The sequence below is a fragment of the Rutilus rutilus genome, assembly GCF_951802725.1.
Source record: "Rutilus rutilus genome assembly, chromosome: 21".
Lineage (NCBI taxonomy): Eukaryota > Metazoa > Chordata > Actinopteri > Cypriniformes > Leuciscidae > Rutilus > Rutilus rutilus.
Window position 1 is genome coordinate 28,979,594 of NC_140226.1, and position 14,254 is coordinate 28,993,847.

Genomic DNA, 14,254 nt, shown 5'->3' on the forward strand with positions numbered 1-14,254 from the left:
GGTTATGAGCTACGTACAGGCGCATTTGATAGACATTCATAGCGCCCAATAAACGGCTCTGGGCATTCGTAAACCACGCCTCAAATACGAGAAAATGAACATGTGGTTCCCAGACCAAGTCTCAAATGAGACTTGGTCTGACGTTAGCCAGGCTACTGCTCAAATGTAAGAAGACATGAAAGAGAGCTCAGTTTAGTATTTGCACGCTGTCTTAGACACGGCTTTCTTGGCGTGTGCTTTGGATGTGTGCGCACAGCCACACACAAAACTTTCCACAGAGCACGCAAGTAAAGAAATTAGTTCCCTTTTCGAGTCTTTTTGAGCTTGAATATTTAAATTGGTAAGGCTTTTGTGACGACGTAGTGCTGGCTCATCAAATGTCCTGAGTGTCGTTCACGTTTGTTGACGTTCATGCATTGTTAGAATTAATAAAAATGTTACCGGCCAACTGGCAAGTGACACTGTTTCATATACTCGCCAACGGCGATTTTTACTCGCATCTGGCGCTTGTGTTAATTTAGGCCCATAGCAGATCTAGGCAGGTGGTGCTGGGGGAGGTGGAGGGTTTCAGAGGAACTCTGAGCGCTTCAAAACAAAGATTAGTGGAGTAAATTTTACAGGGAAAAAACAGTTTTACACTTTCAAGTTTAATTCAGTGTGTTACTTGCCATTACTTTGTAATTTAATTGCAATTTCTGAGTGAAAATTGTTTCTATAAAATTCATTTCACACTTCAAACTCAACTGAATATATCTTGAATTGCCGTTGACTGCTGTGGTTCCTCCTAACTTTTCCCTGAACTCCTCCTCATTGCATTGCCGTCACGTTCTATCCCCTGCAGGAGCGTCCAAATGTTCTCATTTCAGCATCGGGGTCAAAATGGCCCTTTAAAACCATAGACTCAGCAGTGTGGCACATCTCCCTACAGCAAATTCAGAATGTCTCCGTAATAACGGGTCCTTTTCTGATGGGTAGAGTTCAGAGATCCCTTAGTGAGAGCTGGAAGGGTTTGAGAATTTGAAGTGGTAAGACACACACAGGCACCAGAGAAGTTTGCTACGTAAGTTAATAATGCATGAGCATGAATAGATATAAACTCAACAGGAAATATGACATGACTGTGACAAATATGATTTCTACTATCTTGAGGGTACTATCATCTAGTACCTGCTGAAAATGCAGTAAAAAACAAGGAAATATTGTGTTCACATACACACTAGGGTTGGTTTGTAGGCACAGTTTTTCAGCATCTCTTATTCTCATGAGTGGCTGTCACCTTTTAGACTTTTGCATCAAATCCCATTCCCAACAGTACACAAATGCTTGCTATATTTTGCATAGCTGTACTTTAAATAAGCTATAAGAAGATCATTTAAGTTTTAATAATCACATTAGAAAAAAATGCTACTCTCAAGTTTGTCACATACAGTACCTTTTCATGAATGTAATTTATTTGATAGTCTATGCCACATGAAATGTTTAGTTTTAGAGTATAGATATCTGGTTTAAAATCAGCCCAAGATTAAATGTTTTGACATAATGTAATAGTCTAAGTTTAACATTACATCACAATAACATGATCAAAAAATAGTTCACTCAAAATATGACATTTAGGGGACCGTTACACAAGTGATGTAGCCTTCTATAAGCAGAAACGTTATTCCTTTGTGTTTTTCGTATACAGATGACAACGTTGTCAAAATGATCCCCATTCACACAGATCCCCAAAAATGAACTAAAAATGTGGCATTATTTATGCCAGGCCAGTAGTTGGAGATTACGCACTCTCAATTTTTAAGAATATTGAAGGGATAGTTCACCCAAAAATTTACATTTTTTCATCGTTTACTAACCCTCAAGTTGTTAAAAACCTGTATGAGTTTCTTTCTTCTGTTGAACACAGAAGAAGATATTTTGAAGAATGTTGGTAACCAGACAGTTTACAGCCGCTGACTTCCATAGTATTTATTTTTCCTATATGGAAGTCAATGGGTGTGCTCAACTGTCTGGTTACCAAAATTCTTCAAAATATCTTTGTGTTCAACAGAAGAAAGTAACTCATACAGTTAATGATGACAAAATGTTAATTTTTGGGTGAACTATCCCTTTAACACAAATATTTCATTCAGGACAAAAACACACTTTAAAAACAAGTTCATTCAACCTGCACTATATTCCAAGCTATCTGAAGCCAATTGATAGCTTTGATGAGAGATTTAAGTATTGATTTATGAAATTTAAAGGAGCTGTATGTAAGAAATGTATTTCAATTAATCATAAAATGGCCCTGATATGTCACTAGACATTAAGAAATCATGTTCATTTCAAATACTTATATCACTGACAACAGTAGTCCGGCCAGGATATTGTCACTTAAAAAGTGAAGTTGCAGCCCTCAACTGATGTTGATGTTGTCATGTTGTGTTTTGGCCTGAAGCGCCACCCTCCACCTATCTACCAATCACGAAGTCAGTAGTGTTTCGGCATCAGGGTTGCCAGCTCTGTTCTAGTTGCCACAGCTACGTAGCAGCCTACGTTCCTGCTGGATCCTGCAGCCTATCTGGCAACCTCGAGTCAGGGGGGAGGGGGAGGGGATACACGGCTCTACAGTAATTTGAAAGTGATTGCAGTACCAGTTTTGGCCACAATCTTACATACGGCTCCTTTAAGTATTAGTGTTTTGAACGTCATGAAGGTAAGAATAATGTAGGCCTGCATGATGACATTTTAAGTAAACTGTCCCTTCAAATGGATTTTAAACAGATGAGACATAAGCTTTAAAGTATCAAAAAAATCCTGTGGTAATATGCCCAGAAACTATAGCCCTATAGTCTCTCCCAGTTATGGTGATTATATGAGCAATAACTGACACAAAAATACACATCAGAGTCCCTGAATAAATTGTGTGTACATTTTAATCATTGTCATCGGAGTGATTTGGCGCTCTTTCCTGCTGTCAAAAAGCACTCAGGGCTCGCTATGCTAAAGGCTACAGATTTGATTAGCGATACAGTGACCAGCTGCTCCAACACAATAGCCAAATCATTACTGCTGCTTTCAGTGGAATGAAGACAGAAAGGGTGAGGGAATTATGGGCCCAGGGAGATGTCAACATATGTACAATGTAACCTGCTAGCATTAGCATGCTGTGCGGCTTGGTTAAAGACCTGCATTTTATTTTAAATGATGGCCTGAGCAGTGTGCATTGAAAAATACTTGAACCATTCACAGCCTCTTTGTAGAAGAAAACCAAATTGTTATCTTAGATTGTTAGGTTGATAAATTGCAAGAGCTGTGCTTTTCGCAGTAATCACTCCCATGGACGTGCTTTTGTGTGTACGCCCAATCAAATAGAGTATTCGTGTGTGGAAATCAGAGCAGGTGACAGGACCATGTTGAACGCATGTATGTGTTTTTGTGTGAATCTGCGCTGTGCTGGTTTGCAGACACAGCTCATCACTTTCTATATATTTATCTCCAACACCTGTGGATTGCTGACATGTCGCTCATTCTTTATATAGGTCTGTGTCTCGCTGTGTTTACCAAGATGGGTAAACGAAACTGGGGTGATTGATTTATAAACTGGAATTCCAGTGTGTTTTTAATAGCAGCTCAGCATTGGATTGGATTTCAGCTTAGTGTGTATTAATACTCAACAGACTATTTACGATTTAATAAGGCTCAATACTTAGAAACAGAACTAAACTTCTGGCAGATATATTATATACTAGTTTAGTTTATCCATAGGTTTGTCCTTGACATAACCATATTTGAAAGGCATTTCATAATTTCATTAATATAGATGTAAACATGGAACATAACACAAGTGTTCTTTATTTACAAACAAACCATTAGGGATGCATTGTTGATATGATAATTAAATACATTCAGACACCAAAATCTACACTGGTAATTTTAGTCTTTGAGTGTAACAGTCATGCTGCTTTGCAATGTGCCACAATATTTAGTCCAATGACTGACGAGATTGCAGACCTGATAGCTAAGCAATGGACTTCAAGAAAAAGATACATATAAAATGTATCAAACATATAATATTTCAGTATTATATCAGTATTTTATATATATATATTTGATATACTCATATGATTTGATGAATGTTTGTATGTGAATAAAAGCCTAAATTCAGTCTGTTCATCATAAAAAGTGATTGTGTCTCTTCAGACAATTTGGACTAAACTGTTCAATTCATATGGGTTATTATTTTTACGACTTCTTTATGAACTTTTTGAAGAGTCAAAATAGGAGTTGTGTAGCTTTCAATGGAGGGACAGAAATCGCTCAAATTTTCTTAAAAAAAAAAATCTTCATTTGTGTTTTGAAGATGAATGAAAGTCTTACAGGTTTGGAACGACATGAGGGTGCGTAATTAATAACAGAACTTTTACATTTTCTTCAGAAAATCGAATAATTGAGACTGTAAAGTTTTTACTTGTGAAACACTAAAAAAGAAACATCTTAATGATGAAGTAAATATTCCAGACACATAGAAATGTTTCAAAGAAATGGACAGACAAAGACAAATAAGAAGGAAATTTTTATTCACAAGAAAAACAGTGTTATCCCAAGCTGCCATATAATACATTTATACAGAGGGTCAGAAAATTCTTTACAAAACAAACAAACAAAAAAAGTTAGAAAATATGATTTGATATGAAACATGACGCAACATACATTGGCAGCTTTCATTCAAAAAAAAAAAAAAAAGTTTCAGTTTGGTGTCTTTTAAACCCATGTTCATAAAGTGTAGTGAATGCCAGCATAATCAATACAAAATTCAAAGATGAAGAATAAACTCTAGAAAAAAATACAAATCTCACGCAGCATCTTGAAAAAGGGCCTGAGAGTGTTTATACAGGTAAATAAATCCAAGAAAAGGTTTTGATTTTCTTAAATGTCAAATGAGATCTAAAGGTCATTCGTGGCCTTTGATAGACAAGTAACAGGAAAGTCATTCTGGCAGTTACAAAACACTGAATCACTTTTACCAGCAAAGTTCTGTAATGGCGTCTTTGACATCAGAGAAATGCAGGTGGTCTTTTACAGCAGTTATTAAACAGCACAATGAGCGCTGAAAATATTGATAATAGATCTTGTGAAGGCTAGCCATTGAGACATCTGTGCTAAATGCTTCCTGTTGCAGTTGCTGAGGTTGTTTGTTCAAGACCATGGTTACATGGATGCATAGGTCTAAGGCTTGGATGTACATCCACAGTGTAGTTAAAAAAACTGCAATGCATCATGAACTGGACTTTATTAATGTTTGAAGACATGGACTGTCAGTCAATATTTTTATGACAGCATCAACGTTCCCTTAATCTATAAAAAAGGTTTATTTTAGCATCCAATATGCATCAAATAGAATCCAAAATGCCATTGAGCGGGCCACAGTGTTTAAAATCTCATCAGATATTTTTATGGTTACTTTTAGGATACTGTTTTCTAAAAAGTTATGGAAAAGAGTCCTTCCTGTACCGCACAAATGTCACCTCACCCCTCTTTAATCACAACCACAGCTCTTTTAATGCAGCACACAGTGTGTCTACAGAGAAAGGCTGAGCTAGACATGTCAGGTTACACTAATGAATCCCATTTGCAAAAGTGTCTGTTTAAAGTAAACAAGAACAAGAGGCCAATCTGCATTTTAATAGATTGCACCTCTCTAGGAACACGCATCCATCGCAGGCATAACAATGACACTGACTTGCATGTATTTATGTGATAAGAACCAATAACAATGCTAAAGATTTCAATTCTTGGGAATTTTTGTGCTGTTCATTAAAATGCTTTAATGTACATTCAACATGGCTTAGCAAACGTAGTACCAATTCAAATCACCTGTAGGATTCTCTGGGAAATAAATATGTTAAAGGTGCATATGCATCCATTTTCAGTACAGTTTGAAAGGTTTGGAGCCAAGGAAACCAAACCAAACACTTAAATGAAACCTGGCTTGCATCACATATGACTGTCAATTGCTGAGTGATACTGTGTTCCTTAAAAAGATTTAAAAAGACCTTTGAAAGATAGAAAAACACTCCGACAGTAACTACAAATACAACATAAGGCTCAAAAGGTTTAATAACAATATGCTGACAGAGGTGATAGTTCAGGAGGCAAAGGCAAAGCATGGAAGTTCAGCTTATTGCTCTCCTTTTGCACCCAAAATTATATTTCACACACCATAAGTTCATATAAATACACTATACAATGCAATAAAAAAAAAAAAATATGGTTCGGCTTGAGTATGCTGGTCATAGCACTAGCACCAGTAGAAAAAATAATGATTGACAACAAATGTACAAAACAGTCATATGAAAAAGGCACTTTGTGGCGTGGTTGAATAACTCTTCGGTAAGTGAGAATAATGATTCTTTTTCCTTTGGGTAAGGAAATGCGTCAAACGCATCAAAGCTTGTTGGCTTTCGTTTTGAGCAAGTCTATTCCATGTTTGTTATGAGGCACTGCATATAACCAGAACAGTTTTGTCTTCTCCAGAAGATAATAAGTTCCTACTTCATGCAGAATTCAGTTTTCCATCTTATTATGAAGGTCATTCCTTTGATCCATGAGTTTTCTCGAAATCACTGGACCGGCTGCTACATTTCATTATCCTTCCTTTCAGACATCCAGGGTCCTGTCTTCCTCCATCTCTTTCTCGTTGTCCATCGATCACCACATCGCGTTCTTAAACCTCAACTTCTCGCGGTCCTTCCTGCACGTCAGATGCTACTCGAATATCGAAGCAGGTCACCATCATGACACGAGACTTGCATAGGTTGACGCAGTATTCCAGTTCAGCCGTAGCCTGCTCCAATGCCTCGAAGTAATCCTGCGACTCCTGATCCAAATCCTGATCCACCTCAACTGTGAAACAAACCAGAACAGTTATTTCATGAAATGGACTGGAAGTATTTAGCATGAACTTTCACCTTTGTCTACTAGAAGCACTACCAGTCACAAGTTAGTGTGTCCAAACTAGTGTAAAGATATAATACTTACACTCTCCTATCCACTTGCTGGAATCCATCATTAGTCTAGACTTGGTGTCCTCCAACTCTTCTTTCAGAGTCTTATGCTTGGCTGTGAGATCTCTGATTTGCTGCTGTCGTTTCTCAAGAACCTTCAATTTAGTGTTAAAATACATCAGGCCCTGTGGACAGAAGTTGGACATGATGGTTAAAATTACAGTTCCATGCCACAGACCTTTTTGACTGGAAGAATGAGGTAAAATCATTTTGGGCTTATCGAGTGAGACTGCATTTCACTGTGTTGTCAGGATTGATTAGAAGAAGAAAAAAATAGTACAATGCTGATTCCTTAAATTAGTTTAACCTTTCCATGACATTTGCTGCACAAAAGAACCATAGGACACAGACCTATAATAATACTGTGATATTTTTCAGGCATTGTAATGGAAAAATATAAGCTTTCTCACGTTACAGTCTGGTTCACTTCGATATTTATGCGAATTATTGAATATACCTTCTCAACATCCTGAAATGACTGTTGTAACAAAGAGGAAAAGGATGTAAGAATCTATACTAAGTGGAGATACACAACATACATGCACCCCTATTATCCAATAATGCTACAATACCTCGGCACATGATTCCATTGCAATACCAACTGGCCTTAAAAACACTGACAGACAAATTGAGGATAATCTTCTTAAATCTATTTAATAACTTCACCCTGCTGCTGCTAATGACAGAAACGATAACAGATTATTTTACTACAGAATTTCTCTCCTGCATTTTTCCCCCTAAACTAATTTATTCAAGATAGTTCACTTTTCATCCCTCCAGTGTTTCAAATGTAACCAAAAAAGTATTTCCTTCTTCAACCAGCATACATATATCCCAACATTATCATTATACTGTTAATAAGAAGCAAAGAGCCAAAACCTTCATTCAATGTATAGAGTTTGAATATGATACATAAAGCATATTGCTGACCTAAACATATTGCTCTTTAGATTAGACAATCTAACCCAACCTAGATCAAAGCAATCTTTGGGAAGCTACTAGCGAGAACAAATTGGTATCTGACATCTCTGCTATGCACTGTGCAAACTTATAATACATAGTAATTAATCAATTTACATTTGAACTACTCTCTTTAAGATGTAAACACATATTTTACATTCCCATGAGAAAAGACTCAAGTTAAATTTAAATGCACTTAACTGGATCTCACCAGATCTCAGTTTCTAAAAAAAAACACCCCGAAATCCCATACTAACCTCATCTGTCTTCTCCTGTCTTCGACGCTGAAGCCGCTCCACGTCATCAATTTCATACACTTTGATCTCAAAAGGCTCTTTCAATGGTCCGGACATAGGGGGAAGGTCCACCCACTGGCCCGTGGTCCCAGACTTCCCTAGGGAAGAGGTGTCCGGTAAGGGAGCTGGGATGAGGCGCCGCCTCTGGAGGCCTGATCCATGAAGAGACAAAGTATATGTGAAAACAGAAAAGTTCAAATGTAATTGGGACACAGAAAAAAAAGAGTAGTTAAAAAGATGGATGGGTAAAGAAAAATAAAGCAAGCTCTGTCTACATAAAATACATAAAGAAATGAAGTACAGATAGTATACCAGTGCTTTACAAATATACTGAGGAATACTAAGATGTGATAGTTATTTGTATGCGTATGATGATGCAGGCTGGATGGATGGCGATTCAAACCTACTAAACTGCATGTGATGAGCAGATGTTAGAATTAACTGTCTTAAATAGGCACATATTTATACAATAAAACTGTAATAAAATGTCACTGTTTCATAGCCAGATTAGTTCTCAGAAAGAGTTGTGTGGACTTCAGTATAGCACAATTCATGACAGGCATATATAAAAAGTACAAAAGAAATATAACCTTATCAAACACTTGATGTCTTCATAGAAAACAACAGGTGTTACTCACCATTTGACCTCTTCTTGGGTGCTTTGGAGATCCTTGTGCGACCAGAGGAGGACATCCCACTCTCACTCATAGAGTCATGGGCTGAAGAAGCACTACCAGTAGCTTCACTGTCACGGATCATGCTTTCATATCCACTGCTCCCTCCACTATGGTAGAAAAGTGCAGTTCGTCCCATAGCAGGAGGCAACTCCCCACTTAACACACTACTGTTATCACTTCCATGCCCACTGCTGTAGCGCTGAGGTCTTCTTGGGGCTGTGATCTTACTATATGGAGATGGAAGAATGGGGATTGGGGTATGCTTGTCATCGTTAAGGTTCACTCCACTGTCATTGCCACTGTCTGAATCACCTGAGCCCCTTGTATGTTTCCCAGAAGTGTTGGCCAATGCCAACTCACTAACACGGCTGTTTGCTGCCCTCATTGCTTGCTTGGTACCCATGATAGTCCCTCTTGTGGATTTACCATTGCATCCTACTGTTGCTCGAGGTAACGCAGTCTTTCCTGAAGGAGGAAGGTTGGCATTCCTTGTTGCAGGTGCCACAAGAGACTTAGTGGATGAGCTAAGGGCTTTGGAGTTGTTTGCAGATAATGTACGAGCTTTGTTGGCATTAGCAGGTATTGGTCTTGCATTAAGGCTGCCTTTGACAATTCCATTTTTTACAGTGCTTACTGGGTTTATACAAGAAGGAGGAGAGGTAGCAATTGGGGAAGAGGTGGAAACAGGTGATCCAAACCTACTGACAGACTTGCTTGACTTGCTATTGAGACTAGCACCACTGTTCTCTCGACTAAGAGCAGGTTTAGACCCCAAAGATGATAAACTGTCACATCTGTCTAGAGATATCTGGCTCCCATAAAGCTGTCCTGTATCACTTCTAGCTCCTCTAGCTTTGAGACTGGAGGTTGCTTTTATCAAACTATGTTCTGCCTTTAAGTTAGATGCTCTTAAACTATTTGAATCACCCCTAGAGCAAATATCAATGTCATCCTCTAAACCTGTAGCCCTTGGTGCTAAAGACTTTCCTGCATCATAAGCAGACTTTAAGGCACTTGAGGGAAACAGGATTCGATTCTTTTGATCCAAACTGGATTTGCGAACTGGAGGTGGAGGTGGTGATACATTTCCAGGTTTTGACATACTCTCCTCTTGCTTGCTTGCTTTTCCACTTTTTCCTAAAGAGGAGAACTTCAAACTGCTTGTTGAGGAAACAATATCTTGCGCAAGCTTGACATCAATGGACGGATGAATGACTGGAACTATCCCAAGCGTTGTTGCACCTCGTCTGAGCTGTGGCATCCTGCTTGGGGACTCCATTTTCCTGTTGTTGATGGTTTTTTCACATCCGTCCACCACCCTTTGGGACGGGTTTGACCCCAGTGTTTTGGGCATTCGAGGTACACTGCTGCTGCTTGTGCCTGCTTTTCTTGCAGGAATTCCACTCATTCCATTTTTTACCAGTCTGGACGAAGAACTTGAATTAGAAGTTAAAGAAGACTCCAATGAGCTATCTACTCGGTGCCATGGATCTGGGATGCAGTCTTGCCTAGGTGGCTCACGTCTCCAGTTGCTACTGGAGCTGGTTCCACTGATACTGCTACTATGGGCTATAGATGAGGTAGGTTTTAATTTCCTGGAAAGACTACACTGGACAACTTGAGAGTCTTGAAAGGACTTGGGATCAGATAAATGAATGGTATTTGCCTTTGCAAGTTTTGGCAAATTTTTGGCAGATAGTTGTGGGGCCTCTGGAGAAGATGGGCAGTTGTTAAGTGAAAGTTTGCTTGATACAGCACTGTCGCTGTCCAAATCTGAGAAGCTACAGCCACTATCATTCAAAGAGTTCTTGGGTTGCTTTTGATGGCTGCTTTGGATCATGCTTAGAGAATCAAGGTAGAAACTGCTATCTAGACCAGTATGAGTACCTTGAGGGAGAAAGACATCTGCTGATTGGGCACCTTCACTCTCCAGAGTACAGACACTTACTTCACTGAGCCATGAAGTGATAGAAGAACCACGGCTGCCAAGCGAAGCAAATGTTTTATCCTGTAATGGAGCCACCATTTTAATGTTTGCCTCAGAGGTACCAACATTGCATGTATAGGCATCAAACTCATCATTGATGCTACTAATGATGCTTACTGGTCGTGACCCTGAGGCAAGGGCCTGTAATGAGCAATCACTATTGAAACTCACAATACTTGAGGGCCTCCCATTGTCCACAATGCTACCAATTGATAACTCTTCCACAAGAGTAAATACAAGCTCATCTTCTCCGTTTAGCTCCACTGGCTGTTTGAGGGTTACAGTTGTCCTCAATATGTCCTTCTCCATGCACCTCTCCCTAAGATTGGACCTCATTTCCCCAGGAGTCCTAGGATTAAGATGATGGACTTTGACAGGTGAGTTCCCATTTGAATCACCTCTTTTTTGATGGCTCATCCCAATTGGTGGTATCCTTGTAGCAGACTTTTCTTCAGTTTCACTACTGAGCCTGCCGTAGTCTCTTTGTTGTGGCGGTGGGGGAGCAGGCTTGGGTAACTTTTTATTGAAAAAAACCTTTTCCCTAACCACAGGCTCTGAGTTTTGGGATACTATTGGTTTTCCTGGAGTACATAGGGATCTAGTATCCATTTGCACCTTTTCACCATCTGCACTTGTCCTACACACACTCTCAGACATGTCTCTGAGATCTTTGTCTGATTGGGCACTTTGCAATTTGGGATGTTCTAATTTGTGTTTTGGACTGCTGGGCAGTTTATTGGCCACATAAATTGACTTTTGGGATATGCTGTCCTGTGTTGATGAGAGTGCTTTGGTAGGAGTCTTGGGAGAAACTGAAATGCAACTAGAGCCTTCTTTCAACTTGGTTGCACTACGGTCCATTTTAGGGCTTTCAGAATTTTCTCCAGATTCACCAACAAAGGCTGTAGGTTCCTCACTACCATCAATACATTCTAATCGCTCCTGAAGCTCAGCAAAGGTGTTACATTTGAAGTGATCATGGTCAACTGGCCCTTCTTTCCCTCGTTGCTTACGGTTAAGAGAAGGGATGATAGGAACAAAGGCGGGGGGTCCTTCATTGTCACTAAGTTCTCGATCAGAGATGGAAGCACCACCAGGGCCAACATAAATTACAGTGTCGCATGATTGCTCGCTGCTTGAAGAATAGTCAGGATCACTGAGGAATGATGGTAGATCTGGGTCAAGGGCCACAGTCCGGGGATGGAAGGGCCGCAAATGTGGTGGTCGACGAATCCTTCCCTCATCACAGGAACTTTCCCCTCCAGAAGAACTTGATGCATACTTGACAAAGACAAAAAATAACAAAATAACTCTGGAACTCTGATGTAATGGTATTGTTGTAACCTTGTCAAAACTTATGCACAAACACATTTTGTAATGTCTAAGCAGCTGATGCATTGACTATACTCTGAGGGCAAGTGTTATACAAATCCCAAGACAACAATATGACTGCTTAATTATATAGTAAAGTTTTCAAAACCATTTAGCTGTTGCAGGACTACCTCAAGGTCAATATATCATGTGACTTTTTCTGTGTCCCATAACAGTGAAACTTATGATACTCAATTATAATCTTAATCATTGTTGCTGTTAATATTCACTAAACATATTTCTATGTTGTTATCTCTAAAATAAAAGTTGATTTTGTTTGGTATAAAACATATATAAAATTTTAATCGGATTGAAATCTTCTAAGTGGAATATACAATTATTATTACGAGTATTCTTGAATTCTAGTTAGTTCTTGAATTCTTTAATTCTAGTTCTAAAAAGTTACCTTGGATTTCTTTTTCCTCATACGATGGATTCGGGAGGCCAGCTGAATGGTGGTAAGAGACTCAGCATAATTGGCAGGGGAGTCAGAGATGTGAGCAATCATGGTTGTCCTACAGTTGATGTTCCCCAGGGAATCTCGCAGTAACATTGTGAGCTTGCTATCCCTAGAAAAATACAATTTCATTGTCAGCATAAACACGGGTTGATAGATTGTCAGCAGAAAGTGAGCTGTTTACTCAAATACTGAAGGAGCCTGGCCGTTAAATGTTCTCTAAAACTGCAGAACCATCGCAAGGTTCACTAAACTCTTCTGCCATGATATTAATCAAAAAGCTACAAAAATGTCTATATTGCAATTCTTCCAAATGTGCATAGGTTTTAGAATGCGAGAAATATGGTGCATGTGATCCTGAAAAGATATCAGTTTTTATTTTAAAAAGAGATGCATGATCTATGAGCTCATCATCTATGATCTCAGCAAAATACAGATAAACAGCAGTGCATCAGTCAGACAATAAACCTGTTAACACAAAGATCACAGGTTCAAGCTTGTTGCTGACATCTTTGATTATGTGCAAATGCTTCAGCATAACATATTCTATGTAAACGTGACAGATCCAAGCACATATTCAGAATTTATCATGAACATTCTGCTAATGGCCATACCTGCATAAGTGATGTATTTGACATTATAAAAAATACTTTATATTTTATGCAATATTCCACTTGGCAGTTATGCTAGTCGATTGTCATATATGTCAATTTGTCAATATTGATTACTAGTAGAAAAAAATGATGCTAGCACCATTTCTACACATTTTAAGCAACAGGACCCATTTCAATATCTTATTTACATTTTCTTACCTGTATGGAACGTGTTTGGCTCCGTTGGCCAAAGCCAGTATGACATTTCCCAAAGCAGTGAGAGACAGACACAGACCTCCTCCTGCGTCCCTACTCTTACAAAGCACCTTCTCGCAGCTTCCCAAGTCAATCAGATGCAATCTGCTCCTACCACCAGACACTGGAGGAAAAAAAAGAGAGAGAGAAAATGAGAGGTAATATCTCATTCGGTAAAAATACCAGCTTAGCCATCCTTGTAATGGAAGATAAAAATACACTGTCAGCCCCACTCATTACTGATGTCACTGACAGTTTGAGATGCTGCCAGTGTGGTCATACCACGCTGATGACACTCCCACACTGGGGTAGTGTCGGGCAGAGTGAGGAGTGGCAAATGCACAGACATATTAATAAACACCCCCAGAGAAGACTTGCGGCTGACAAGACTGTGTGATTTATTCATGAGTAAGTTGCGCAGCCCACTATGATTCAAAGACAGAGCAACCTGGCATAGATAAACACCTATTTTCATATTATGCACAACATGAGACATAAATACACATGTGAGTCTGTGATGTGCTGTCTACTCATTCTCATTCTATAACAGACCGTTGATATACACTTGGAGTAACAAAAGGTTAAATGCATGCACATCTGGGTGCTGTACAG

At 39.0% G+C, this 14,254-nt stretch overlaps 1 protein-coding gene across 2 annotated transcripts in view; it reads right to left on the reverse strand.

Moving 5' to 3' along the window:
* Positions 1–4,543: 4,543 nt before the first annotated feature.
* Positions 4,544–14,254, reverse strand: part of kif26ab (kinesin family member 26Ab) — a 95,795-nt gene continuing 86,084 nt past the window's right edge. For both annotated transcript variants that reach the window (XM_084392482.1, XM_084392483.1), the window contains 6 exons: positions 13,607–13,766; positions 12,744–12,906; positions 8,941–12,247; positions 8,264–8,454; positions 7,021–7,171; positions 4,544–6,885 (listed from right to left, as the gene is read on the reverse strand). In XM_084392482.1, the coding sequence (XP_084248608.1) occupies positions 6,707–6,885; positions 7,021–7,171; positions 8,264–8,454; positions 8,941–12,247; positions 12,744–12,906; positions 13,607–13,766 (4,151 nt within the window). In that variant the 3' untranslated portion in view covers positions 4,544–6,706. The remainder of the gene's footprint in view (positions 6,886–7,020; positions 7,172–8,263; positions 8,455–8,940; positions 12,248–12,743; positions 12,907–13,606; positions 13,767–14,254) is intronic.